General features: G+C 49.0%; 1 protein-coding gene across 1 annotated transcript in view; it reads right to left on the bottom strand.

Annotated features, from left to right (window-relative positions):
- The window catches only part of LOC135826584 (CUB and sushi domain-containing protein 1-like), a 162,850-nt gene that overhangs the window by 41,123 nt on the left and 106,978 nt on the right, over positions 1-14,749 (bottom strand). Inside the window, exon 10 of the mRNA XM_065339188.1 lies at positions 969-1,166. Within this exon, the coding sequence (XP_065195260.1) occupies positions 969-1,166 (198 nt within the window). The remainder of the gene's footprint in view (positions 1-968; positions 1,167-14,749) is intronic.

Consider the following 14,749-nt stretch of genomic DNA (forward strand, 5'->3'; position numbering starts at 1 on the left):
CGACCCATTAAGTCGGCCGAATTGGCCCAGCGCAGCACACAATTTACTGTTTTGAAGCCCGACAGGGCACCCAAACACATGCAGATGGGTTAAGTCCACCCCGGAAATCTCGCAGAGCACCTGCTTACCGGAAATCCGGATTCCTACGTCCAGTATCTTTTCCCGCTCATCAGAACTCTTCACAGTTACTACGCAATGTCCAGGCTTGCCCTGAAGGTCCACCTGGCAGACCTGACTTATATCTACCTTACTCTGCTTGAGCGCCTTGGCGTAAAACAAGTGGTCTGCAGACCAGTCCTTCTCAATCCTAAAAGAAAAGGAGGGCGGAGCAGGAGCTCCAAAACTGCCAACCGTCTCCATCGTACTAAACGAAGGATTTCGGATTCAAAAGGAAAGTTTGATTCGGCTCGTCCAACTTGCGTAGTTTGGACAAGTCCGTTGCCGAGTTCATCCGTTTCGGATCAGTGCATAAATTGCCTCCTGAAAATCCCCCTCTGCCAAATGGCTGGATCAAACGGAGGATTTACATTCACGGTAGTCCCGATATTGTCAAGCAAATAATTATGTCGCTTGGTAGCTGCTTCTTGTATGTTGCACTGCTCAGCCTGTGCTAAGCACAATCCTTCGGAAATAGGGAAGGTTTATCTCAGGTGGGTTGCCAACAATATAGCAAGAAGCCATGATTACAGGGCATACCCTCTTTTCCATGTACAGACAGAAAGAAGATGCAAAATCTCAGTGTTTCTGGATCTGGCCAAAAGGATCACCAAGTCCCAATGACGTCAATGTTCTGTGACGTCACGACACGGACTTGAAAAGACAATTTCAAACTGAAACATATCAAGAAGTGGGACGTTCTCTATTTATTTTGACTCAGCGCCCTAAAGTCTACAGACCATGACGTTTTGATCTTTGGGTGATGTTCCCCTTCAAGAGAGTCCATACATGTTTGAAAATTCTAGTCTTACGTTCACAGGATGGTTGATGTGGAGACCAACGCCCACCATTCCAACATCTGAAGTTTTTCGATGTTGTCGTTTGAGCTTCGTTAGTGACGTAGTAGCCAGTTGAACAAGAGAGCAGAAACTGACTGTTATAAACAAAAGTTGCTCCAGACGCTGGTCTTGTCGCACCATAAGTGAATGAAGGTGCGGTACATTGGATTCCTGCGAAACAGAAATTTTTACAAATTACTTGAGTTTCAATCTCTACACCACTTCTCTTCTATGAGGTCTCACTCGGCAATGGCTACCCTACACACAAATAATAGCTATGAAAAGTATGAATGCCGCAGACATCACCACGCAACATGACAATTTGTTCAAGGTTTGGTTTTGTGTGTTTCCAAAATCGATTTTCAAGCTCCGATCATCAGTGGAAATACTCAACTAACGTGATCAAGGGAAAAACAAAGGTTAAAAATCGAAAGAAGTGTGACATATGACGCGTAAGTATTACAAAAAGTGAGAACTAAGATAAAGAGTAAGTGTGACAAATGGACATGAACAGTGCAGACACAACTCATGAACACGGGGTGCAAACTCACGAAAATAACCTAAGTGCTACAACATGTTCTTTTTGCTTACACAAATCGGGCTTATGCGTACGAATACAAACAGCTTCAAGGACCTTCCACTGCTGGACATAACGGGCACGACACAGTACAGAGAAGTGGGAATCATCATACACACTCAAACAATCGGGACGAGATAACAAATGCAAGTACACAGCAGACGTCTTACGAATTTCACCCTCATCAGCTCCATCACCTTCCCTGCCACCTGACTCCTCCTCGTCCGTTTTATCACCATCACCACCAGCCGTCTCATCGTCATCCGCCTCGTCGTCATCCGCCTCGTCGTCATCCGCCTCGTCGTCATCCGCCTCGTCGTCATCCGCCTCGTCGTCATCCGCCGCCTCGTCATCACCCGCCTCGTCGTCATCTGTATCCTCGTCATCCGCCGCATCATCACCCTACTCATATTCACCACCAGTCCGTCGTCGGATACCATCCGTATTGTCCTTCCTACGTCTGTCTCGTGCCACTGTCCTTAGCTCATCTACGTCTCGAGATTGTGTTCCGTTTTGCTTCTGGTTTCTGTTCTCCTTCGATGCAACGCGTGGGCCTTGGCCATTTCTAGCATATATTTAGGTGGAATAATTTGCAGTCGACCTCCGTGGTCTCTGGACCCACGGATCAAGCGCCGGAGGGTGCTGCAGTGTCCGCACAGCCGGCACCTGTCTCAAAGAAATGGGATCAATTTCTGTGATTGGCGGTACTGTCGTTGTTGCCGACTCCACCCCAACCCCATCCACCTACGGCACTGGTGGTGGCTCCGGTGGCGGCAAGGGCAACAGTAGAGAAGGCACATTCGGTTGGCTTAGTGATCCACCACTCTTCTTCTGCACCATGTGTTCGACTTGCTCTGTCTGTCAAAAAGAACATGTTGTGGCACTTAGGTTATTTTCGTGAGTTTCCACCCCGTGTTCATGAGTTGTTTCTGCACTGTTCATGCCAATTTGTCACACTTACTCTTTATCTTAGTTCTCACTTTTTGTAATACTTACGCGTCATATGTCACACTTCTTTGGATATTTAACCTTCGTTTTTCCCTTGATCACGTTAGTTGCGTATTTCCACTGATGATCGGAGCTTGAAAATCGATTTTGGAAACACACAAAGTCAAACCTTGAACAAATTGTCATGTTGCGTGGTGATGTCTGCGGCATTTATACTTTTCATAGCTATTATTAAACTTCTATCTCTGGGCGAAATATTGGCAAAGTTATTGATTTGGTGCAGCTGAGAGCGTGTTGCCGGAAATGGCGGTGTTTTCAAGTGCAAGGAATACGCTGCCATGGAGTTTGGGAATTCTGAAGAAACGTTCTATCTCCACGTAGATTATTTCTACACACAAATACTAGCAATTTCAAAGTTTTATTTGAAGTAGTAAATGAGAGGCCACGTGCCAGGTACGGCTTTTGTCTCTCCAAACCTCAACACTTGCAAGCCAGACATGAACGAAAGACAAATGCATTAGTCACACCACCGGAACCCAAACCAGGCACCTTGTTTGTACATGTTATCGGGAGCAGTACTCTAACCAACTGAGTGCGTTCGATTACACACTTGAATCGATTCATGAATCTATTCGTGAATCGAGTCAAGTGCGTAATTTCTTCAAAGTACTTCCTCCGCGTCATTAAAATTGTCGCTTCTGACATGTCACATGACAATCGACATGACAACAGCGAATCCTAGCGCGACTTGCCGTGCTTTGAATCAGCCACTGAAGACCTGTGAGCGCTTGCAGGTCTCCGATTTTCCAATCGGAGCACGCCCAGGCGTGCTCCGATTCAGCCATCAGAGGCCGGTTTTTTTTTTTTTTTTTTTTTTTTTTTTTTTTTTTTTTTTTTTTTTTTTTAGGTTTGGTGCAAACTGCAATGTTCACCTGCACCTGTAGGCTGTAGGCTGTAGTCACTGCGAAGAAGAGAAGCTGAACTGACCTGGTTTTTAGCTGACATGTGTGAAGTACTACATGTAGTAGTACTAGTAGTACGAAGTAGTTCGTGCAATGCATGTCAGAAATGGTATCAAAGCATTCGTACTCGGACTCAAGTGCTAGAATCGGAGCCCTCCGCGCTAGCGCGCGTCGGGCTCCGATTCCGCACTTTCGTCCTCGTACTCATGCTCGATTCCATACTTCGCACATCGCAATATTTGTGACTTGGCTCGTCTTAGTCAGACTGTCAGAATCGTTGTTTTCTGTGTTCGAACACTGGTGTGACCCTTCCTGCGCAACGTCTACTTGTCACTGAAGCCATGGTGGTCTCGAACTTTGTCGGAGCTCTCTTCCGCACCAAGCAAATTCATCGCGCTCCGCACTATTCCGCCCTCGAGCGCATTTCGTTTTCTGGAGTTCGTGCCGTCCCACATCGTTCGCGTGGGCATTTGTGGAGACTGCAAGCTCGGGTATAAGAATCCTGGTATCTCTCCTGAATACGAATTGCTGAAGTTGGCGATGGCAAGAACAAAGTGGTCTCAAATTCCTAAAATGCGCTACTTGTGGCGCATGTTCCTGCGAAAGTAGGTCTGAAAACACCAACAAAATCAGCGAAGCGCTTGCCAAGGAAAGAAGGTGCGGAACTGCTTACCCTGTCCCGCTGGTAGGTCGTTACAGTGTACTTGAAAAATGCTAGCTTGCCTTCATCGCCTGTCACCTGGAGGCATGGATCGCCTGAAAACGAAGTTTCTTGACCTGAATTTGAACGCACGTCTTGTTCAGCGTATTGTTGAGTGCTGAAGGGTCTGCCTCAAACTCTGATGAAGACGTCGACTTTAGCTGCAAATGCAGCGAAGCGGGGGGTCACAAACTGAAGCTTGGCCCGTCGACAATGCTCTGCCTCAATTTCTAGCTGATTCGTGTGCCCTTCGAGTGGACAAAATAATTTTCGAAAAATCGCTCTGGGAAGCGACAATTAATTATTTTAATGACGCGGAGGAAGTAATCGAACGGCGTGAACATGAATATGGTGAATCGCAATGAGACTTTTGGTCACGACGTTGAACAAAGGTCAAAAGGTCAAAAGATCAAAAGGGGCGTAAGTGGTTGATTGCACGGAAAAAACTGCTGTTTGATACTGACTTTCTTCTCGTCGCCTTTCTTGCACATGTACTTGTACATGATGTAGTCACTTTCGCATGCAGAAACTTCCATGTTTACTTTGACGCTAAGTTCGCCGTGACTGCGCTCACACAGACAGAGTAACCCGCGGCCAAGTCAATTATTCCCTTTCCTTACCCATTGTGCAAGCTCAAGCTGGATACAGATCTATTTCATTCCTTGGTGCTGACCGCTTTAATGCGCTTCCCGAATCCCTTCGCACAAATCATATCCCCAATTCATTTCGCCAGAAACTTAACAATTTCATTCATCTTGGGCACCCTGTAAGAAGACCTTAGGGTCTGTTGGGAATGCCCAAGTAAAATAATAAAATACAATACAAAAAATACAAATACAAGTGTTGCCTGAAAAATGGACAATGCCGAGGCATTCCCTTGGATCTGGAGGCTGTTTGATGACGGCGAGACAGAAGAAATGCTGTTCCCTGCTCGGTGCGATATTGCTCCGTTTATGATGTTCTTGTCTTGTTACCGGCGCGCAGCAGTGCCAAGAGTAACAAATTTCGCTGAAGCAACTGTGCCCAGTTATTCTATGGACGATTTTCGCCAGCATTTCCGTGTGACCCGACCCACATTCGAAATCATCGTGGGTCGTGTGGCTAAGAACCCTGGAGTTCCCACTTCACAGCTCTATGGCAGGCAACCCGTCGATTGTGCAAAGCAGGTGATGGTTTGCTTGTGGTTCCTCGGAAATCAAGAATCGTATCTAAATCTGGCTGATCGCTTTGGGATTAGCAAGTCCACCACCCGTAGCATTGTCTAGAGAGTATGTACAGCCTTGTGCCACTTGATGGAAGATGTTATTGTCTGGCCAAAGTCGCAAGTGCTCTTTGTGGGAGAACTGGAGCTATCTAGTCTCTCTATCACCCCTCTTCACCCAACACAACACACCAGCGCAAACGGCAGCCTCTTGGTGGAAATGTATGAATCACGAAAAATGCAAGTTGGAAAAGGAGAGAGAACAAGAAAAGAACAACAAGAACACAAAATCACCAGCACTTTGGCCAGGAAAAGACACGTCTAAAACTTGGCGTCCAACATGGCGGCAGAGCAACCGATAGAGGCCCGTCGTGGCTGAAGCTGCTATTGCAGCGACAGCCATCACGGCCACCATTGAATGCAGAAAATAGAAAAGAAAACGAAGTCGAGCAACAGCAACTCGAACGAAGCAAAGAAAACAACAAGACCAGCTACGCGACTACGCGCAGCAAGCAAAGGCATAGCGATGACATCATTAGTCACGCGTGAACACAGAATCTAGCATGCGCATGCAGCCTTGCAGGCGCTGGCGAAATAAATAATGAAGTCAAGACGCAAATAAATAAGTTAAAATAACACAACAAGCGATCGTTGTAGGAAAACAATTACAATTCAAATATACTACTTCAAGGAAAGATGAGAAGTGAAACGACTAGCACTAGAAGAAATAGAATAGAATATAGAACAAGGACAATGGAAGCGGACTACGGATGAAGCTACAATGAGGTAAGAGGCATGACACACTGATGACAGATGTCACCACAGCAAATACATAATCGTAATGTTTGTCTACACACACATTGTATCGTCACACTACACACATTGTCATATTGTCACACCTCCCCCTGGTGACATCACGTCAACAGTTAACTACGGTAACGAACAGGAGGAACGAGACCAGCACGGTTGCGAAGACGATGACCACCAACTTGAAGTGGTTGGGCTGGTACATCAGAATCAGAATCACTAGTACTTGAAGCACATGCATCATCATACTCAGGCACACTCACATTTGACGGCTTAATTAGATCAATATTGACAGTCTTCACAGAATGTCGACCATTAGTGTCACGAACAATTACAACAGTTGATGGAGACACGACACTATCAACTGTCCATCCGGACTCATATGGCGCTGTTCGCTTCTGGCGGCAATCTCCTTGCCGCAACATCACCGTGGAACCAACACTGTAGGGGTTCACACACCCAACAGGCTGAACAAAATCAGCAGAGGACAACTCACTTTCTACGTAGTCTCTCACAACAGCGGCTTTACTACACAAGCTATCAACCCATGCACTGGGGGACATGTCACAACGTTCATCGTCCACAATCAAGCCATGAGGAACCCAGCCACACATGGCTTCACTTGGGGAAACACCAAGCGCAGAGTGGGGACGAATACGATAATAGTACAATAATACATTCAAAGCAGACAACCAATCGTCGGATTCCTGCACAATCTTGCGAATTAAAGTCAGCAAAGTCCGGTTAAAACGCTCTACACCACCTTGACTCTGCGGATGACGCACTGCGCCATGTCGCACCTCTACACCAAATGCATCATACAAAGACGTAACTACCTGATTGACAAATTCTGTTCCATTGTCACAACGTACAACTGCTGGGGCACCCCAGCGGGAACATACATCCACAAACGCAGCTGCTACAGACGGACCATCATGGTGAACCAATGGGACAACCTCGACCCACTTAGTAAACATATCGGTACAGACAAGAACACAATGATACCGGTGGATTCTATTCGGACCCAACTCAAGGGTATCGAGCTGTACTACATTCCACGGACAAGATGGAATAACTGGACGTGTTGGCTCAGCAACAGGCCCATGCTTCGAATTAGCAGCAGCACACACATCACACGACTGAATCAACGACTGACAAACAACAGCCTTATTTGCAAAATAACAACTCGCACGCAACAGCTTCCATGTGGTCTGCCAACTGGAATGACCGCTCACAGCATGGGCACGACACACCACTCGCTGATGCAATGACTGAGACACAACTGGTACAACACGCGCATCATTCGGCGGCACCTTCACACTACGATACAAGTAACCATCACCAGATACAGACAACTGAGACTTCAATTTCTTAAATACCGGGTCGGAAATCTCACGACCATGACGCACAGACTCAATCACACTAACAACAACAGGATCAGACTTCTGCGCATCAAGAATGTCCTGTAACACAATAGCACTCACAATCTTCGGGGGTGCAGAGACGGCAGCAACTACATCTGGCTTGGCTGATTTCTTTCAGCAGCGGATGAACAAATCTGGGACACGCGTCAGCTTGTCAGCCTTGTTCTGCTGGGACGGTACCCACTCAATGGTGACGGACAGCTTCGCGGTCGCGGCAATGTTGTCGATGATGTTCAGTCGTCGGCGAACCAACACTTCGTTCAGACCGGACACCTTGACACGCCGCTCATTGTTCAGGCACGACTTCACCCAGCCGTACACGGTCTTGGAATCAGTGACAAGACGGATGTTGCTGGCATTCCATTCGACTACCGTCGACAACCCACGGATTACTGCTTCCAATTCTGCGATGTTGATATGCTTCTTCTCGTCGGCATCGCGAAGCCAAGACTTGTCCTCCATGACTTCACCACCAACTTCGGCAACAATGCCATATGCGACATCAGACGCATCGCACCACACGGTGAGCTGCTGCTCGCTCACTGACGCATTCCACACGCCTGTGGCCGGATCCTCATCTTGGACGCGACTTGCTAGTTCGGCACAACAGGTTACCACATCATTGGGGACGTCATCATCCCAACCACCACCATCACGACATGCTAGGCGCTTCAGAAAGCTGCAGGCAGGTCGCAGCCACGAGCACACGGGATAGTGCGATACCAGTCTGCCGCACCACGAGAATACACCACGCTTGGTCAGCTTGCCACACTCGAGACTCACTCCGTCTCGACGATTCCAACGGGTTTGACCATCTTGGCCCGTAAACAGCTGAAGTCCGAGTACTCGGGCGGAATTGGCGGGCTCAGCTGGCTTCGTGCGCAGGCCATAGCGCTCGAGGGTATCCGCAACAGCCTTTGTCTGCGGTTTCGGGAAGTACAGATCGTCAACGTAATTGTCAACCCCATCATGATCTCGCGTGCACCACTTGACTATCACGTCCATGAACTTCGGTGCGACGCTTAACCCGAAAGCCATGCGGGTCATCACGTACAGCTTTCCCTTCCATTTCACGCACTGATACCGTAGCAACTCAGGTGACATATGGACTTGCAGATAGACCTTTCGAATATCCAACATCTCCTACTCGTTGGCATCGTGCGTACGCCACACACGCAACTTCTCGCCACACACAGAGGCATCCATACCGGGCTGAGAAACGAGGGCACGGTTCAGCGCACGGTAATCGAGGCAAGGCCTAACAGGTGTAGTAGGCTTGTGCTCCTGGCTGACTGCAAGCCATGGCAGAATTGCAGCAGGAGCTCCGTGTACCTCTTCATCATGCTCGATGAGCCATCCGTTACCGATCCAGGAGTCCACTTCTTGCTGGAACAGCTTCTCTTGATCATCACTAAGTTTCCGGGGGTACTCCCCAATGCCGCTGCCGATGCGTCCGGTAGGTGGCTTGTCGTCCTTCCACCTCCATGCTGCCTGCCAACACTGCTCAGCTGCTAGCCACTTTATCTGACCATCCTCGACAGATAGCGTCACGTCCTCACCGTCTTGCACCACGCTAACATGCCGAGACGGGTGCTGATCCGGCGACTGCAGAGCATCACTAACGACAGACGACACAGGCTCAGGGTTACTGGCGGTTGACGAACCAAACAACACGGACCGCAGATCACCTGACTCAGAGTACTGCAACCTGACGCGACCGATGGCACGGACAAGGTCAGATCCCAGCAACAGGTCAGCATTAATAACCGACAGCGCAGGAACTACAAACGCAACAACACGGGTAGGCGGCAAATTTACGGGTCCATCCAGGCGACGAATCGTTAGTGACATTGACCCCGAAATCGGCAGGGCTTCGCCATCCAGAGCGAGGAGCTTCTCCTGCTTTACTGCCGACACTTGGCTGCACATCTTACCCGCACGTATAAAGCCAGACGACACTAGCGTGCGAGCCGACCCGGTGTCCAGCAAGGCCTCTCCACGGCACCAGTCATCCGGCTTGGCCGACTCCACGTCCACATAGATCCTCGGCAAGGGGGCAGCTTCAGTGGACACCACACACAGGCACTTGTCACTGCTACTATGCGACGTACCAGCAGCCGCCACACGTTCTGCTGCCTTGGCTTCTCGCCACTTCCTTCTCTCAGGGCACGCTGGCTTTGCATGACCAGGCTGATCACAAAAGTGGCACACTATTGGTCCACTGAAACGGGGCTTCTGCTTATTCTTGAACTCTGGGCAGTTACGCTGGACATGCCCAGGCTGATTACAGTTATAGCAGACAACAGTACTGCGAGGTCGGTGTACACCTCTACTGTAACTACTGGTACTGGCAGAAACGCTCTGGCTGAACCTGCTCGTGTACCGAGCATCGGTCTCACTGGCTCTGAGCGCACGCACACAGGTATCGTCAGCTCTTGGCCAGCCAGCGACATTCTCAGCTGGCGGCCAAATTCGGGCTGTAGGCCAGCGATCAGTTGCTCGATCACGATCGAAGCCTTGCTAGCGGTACCACCCGGTTTGTGCCCCGACAGCGCTGCATAACGCTGCAAATCGGCCACATACGCGTCGACACTTTCATCCACACGCAAACAACGGCGCTTGAACAAATCATACGCTCTGGACGGCGTCACACTGAACGCACTCACTAAAACTTTCTTGACCTCTGCTTGTTTGTTTTTGTCACTCTCTGCCATACGAGCAAACACTCGAAATGCATCGCCCTGCATATATAAAGGTAGATGTTGCATGCGTGCATCTTCGTCGGACCATTCCTTGGCAGCGGCCAAAACTAAAAACTTTGCCCAGAATTCCTCTAGGTCTTCACCATCCTTGCCAGAAAACGGCTGGACAAGATACTTGGTAGACACTATAAGATAAGAGAGAACAAGAAAAGAACAACAAGAACACAAAATCACCAGCACTTTGGCCAGGAAAAGACACGTCTAAAACATGGCGTCCAACATGGCGGCAGAGCAACCGATAGAGGCCCGTCGTGGCTGAAGCTGCTATTGCAGCGACAGCCATCACGGCCACCATTGAATGCAGAAAATAGAAAAGAAAACGAAGTCGAGCAACAGCAACTCGAACGAAGCAAAGAAAACAACAAGACCAGCTACGCGACTACGCGCAGCAAGCAAAGGCATAGCGATGACATCATTAGTCACGCGTGAACACAGAATCTAGCATGCGCATGCAGCCTTGCAGGCGCTGGCGAAATAAATAATGAAGTCAAGACGCAAATAAATAAGTTAAAATAACACAACAAGCGATCGTTGTAGGAAAACAATTACAATTCAAATATACTACTTCAAGGAAAGATGAGAAGTGAAACGACTACAGTCCATTTCAAAACTATAGACGCGTACCTAGGCAAAAACCGTTAAGCCAGCATCTATACCACATAAAATCTGTGATCACTTTGTGCATAAATTTTTCCAAATTGGGCGTCTGTGATCCAATCCTTTAGAAACTATATGAGAGTAATTGTGGAGCGATCCTGAGCAATATTCCGAAAACTATTCTCAAAAAGTTCCAGCCAAATTTGAAATATTTCAAAAACCATACTGGTCTATAGTTTTGAAATGCACTGTAGCACTAGAAGAAATAGAATAGAATATAGAACAAGGACAATGGAAGCGGACTACGGATGAAGCTACAATGAGGTAAGAGGCATGACACACTGATGACAGATGTCACCACAGCAAATACATAATCGTAATGTTTGTCTACACACACATTGTATCGTCACACTACACACATTTTCATATTGTCACATCTTGACCCAGGCTGAAGCTGGATTTAAAGAAAAATCTGGTGTGCAAGGCATCATCGGTGCCATAGATGGATCGCACATCAATATAGTTCCGCCAGAAGACGATGAGCAGAGCTACTACAATCGCAAGAAGCGCCATTCAATTCAACTGCAAGCTGTATGTGACAGCAACTGTTTGTTTACCGATGTCTATGCCGGTTGGCCGGGCAGTGCACATTGCAGCCATGTGTTGCGTAGCCCACCTCTATTTGAGAAGGCGAACAACAACCGGCAAATGATGTTTCCTGGCACACATACATCATTGGTGATTCTGCCTACGCTATCCGCAACTGGCTGCTCGCTACGCTGAAAGACAATGGGAACCTTTCCCCTGTCCAGAAGAGTTACACCAAGCGAATCTCGAAAGGAAGAGTGGTCATTGAGCGCGCATTTAGTCTTCTGAAAGAACGATGGAGACGGCTTCAACTCGTCCATGCAGATGTAGGAATAATTCCAACTTTCATCATCAGCTGCTGTGTACTTCACAACCTGTGCCTGCTGGAAGAAGATGAAGTGGAAGATTTTATGGACGTAGACCATAATGTTGGTAATGAGGAGCTGGACGCTATCTTACCTCCACAGCATGGTGGTCAAGCGTTTTTTTTTTTTTTTTTTTTTGCTGAATACCAGAGTACCATCAGATGCTGCACAGCGGGGGCGGTGGCATATTGGGTGGAAGTGGGGGCGGGGCAAAAGTAACTCCTCCGACCAAAGGTCTCAGAATCATCGTTACTCCTGTGCGCCGGTACATAGGAGAAAAGAAACATGTGCATCCAAGAGGGGAGCACCGGCTTTGCAAACGATAATGAGGAGAATTTGAGATTGGGATAGGACAAAACAATAGTAAAAGCAGTGCACCGTAGGAAGATGGAGTGAACTGATAATCGGATTTTAAGGCTGAGCGAAGGGGATCAAAGAGGAGTAGAAGGGAGCTGGCTGTGTTGGCAGAGATCATAGCCTGTCTGTGGCCCACTCCCACTTGCTGCGCCGCAAGTGGTCGTTGACGTTTTTCTTGAACGTGTGCATACCTCTGCGAGAAGGGGGAAACTGCAGAAGGGTAGGTGGGAGCTGGTTCCACGTTGCGATGAGGGAGGGGGGAAATGAGCGGAGCGTGTTGTTTCGTGCCTGGGGAAGAAGAATACTGGTGAGTTGCGATGGATGATGTGTTGCAGATCTGGTTGTCTCACGAGTAGACATGCGGCATTGCGGTGCGGCTGCTGATGGTGGCAGAATGGCTTTCACCATTTCCGGACCCTCCACAAAGTGCAGCTTGTACAGAAAGCAGCGCCCTGCTACGGTACGGCGAATGTCGAGGCTCGGGAGGTATGATCCATCTCCAATTATGTGCAGGGCACGGCGCTGGATGGCAGTGAGGCGGGCCAAGGTGGTGGGGGCTGCGCTCATCTACACCAGCATGCCATACTCTAATACAGGGCGGACAAAGCCACGGTACACGACTGCCCGGTGCTTTGGGTCTAGCACAGCCGATGCCTTACAGAGGAAGCCGAGCCGCTGGGCTCCGCGTACTGCAAGCTGTCGGATATGGCTGCGGAATGCCAGCTGCCTGTCGAAGGTGACGCCAAGAAGCTTGAGCTCCTCTACTTCTGGCACGACTGCTCCTTGGAAGCGTATTGCGTTCGGGGGGGGGGGGGGTGTTGGCGAGCGGTTGCAGCAACACGTCTTGAATCTTGTGGCAGCACTACCACAATTGGTCTAACAGTGTTCTACCTGGGGAATTGTGTGTCCGCCGAAGTTGCCGAAGTCGCACCAACCCGAGGCTCTTCTTCAGATTGTTCTACCCATACGTCTATTCAGCAGACTGGAGAAATACGTGATGGAAATGCGCTAAGTTGTCCATGTAGATTTTCAATTATTCCAATTGTCAATAACGAATTGATCAACATGAGACTCCCGCCGCGTTGGCGGTTTCTGAGGCAGCTGTTGGTTTTTTTCAATTTTATAGACCTCCTTATTCAGTTGTGCCTGTGCAGGTTTTGCGGTCGGTTGATTCTCACCACGGCTTTGATTTCGGGTATACATGTAATTCCAATTCCTTTTATCATGTCTTACCATAGGTTCTGTCCATTACATAGCATGTGTAATAGTTTTACCTTGACACTTCTTGCTTGTCTTATGGTAACACCTTGTGTTCCTACTATTCTCACTCCTGCGGTTCTCGCCTTTCTTTTGCTTTGTAACCTCTGGTTTGAACATCATTCGGGGAATTCTCCAATCAATCAAGTCTATACTGTTACACTGGTAGCTTGAGGATGTTTGAGATCATCGTTTGCCCTTTGACGTGCCTTGTGCTCCTGGCCGCTACTGCTCTGCTATACGCCGCTTTCCGTGAGATCCGCCGCGCTCGGGACAACGTGGCTGCTACAGTTGGACGACATCAATTACCTGCTACATCAAGCTCAAGTCCTCCGGATCTAGCCCCGTGTCGATCGCGTTCTCTCTCCCAGACAAGCCCGAGCGTCAAACGCGTTACCAGAGAACCGAATGTTTCCCATGGCAACCCTTCCGAGTTCAAAGAGTGGGTATTTATGGTCGAGTTAGCCTTGAAGTGCTCACCTCAAGGTGACCCGGAGAGCCAAGTTAACTTTGCGGCTAGCTACCTCGCTGGGAATGCGCGTCTTTGGCTAATTTCTTCCATGGAAGCAGGTGAGCAATTTTCGGATTGGCATTCTTTGAAAAGCGCCCTAGCGCGAGTGTATGGCCCGCACTATGACGGGGAAAGAGTGCGGTTGGATATGTTCTCTATCCAACAGCGTGGGTCAATTGAATCGTACGTAACGGAGTTTTCTCGGCTAAGTTTACAGGTGCCGGAACTTGACGAACTCTCCAGAGCCTTGCTATTTGTCAACGGCCTGCACGGTAACATGCGGACCTTGGTAGTGAAGGAACACCCCACTACACTGTCAGCCGCCGTTCAGTCAGCGCTAGCAGTCGCCTCAGACAGCCGATTTCAGCGCAGACCACCACTGGCGACCGCGCCGGGATTCGCACCACCATCAGGTAGCAGAAAGCTAGCAAAACTAAGCGCCGAGGAACGTGAGACATAACGAGCCCAGGGGGGGGGGGGGGGGCTGCTTCGCATGTCGTCCACCAGGCCATATGGCCCAGAATTGCCCGCAGCATCGAGATCACCCAAACGGTGGACGTCAGTAAGGCCGATGCGATTACTGACGCATCAAGAAAAGGCATCACCTGCGTGTAGTGTGTGCTCCGTCTCTACCCGTAACCGATTCAGCAGCCTCGCCGTGGAGGATGTTGACGATGATGCTGAATGCTCCGAAGCCA

The sequence above is a fragment of the Sycon ciliatum genome, chromosome 10 (assembly GCF_964019385.1).
Source record: "Sycon ciliatum chromosome 10, ocSycCili1.1, whole genome shotgun sequence".
Taxonomy (NCBI): Eukaryota; Metazoa; Porifera; class Calcarea; order Leucosolenida; family Sycettidae; genus Sycon; species Sycon ciliatum.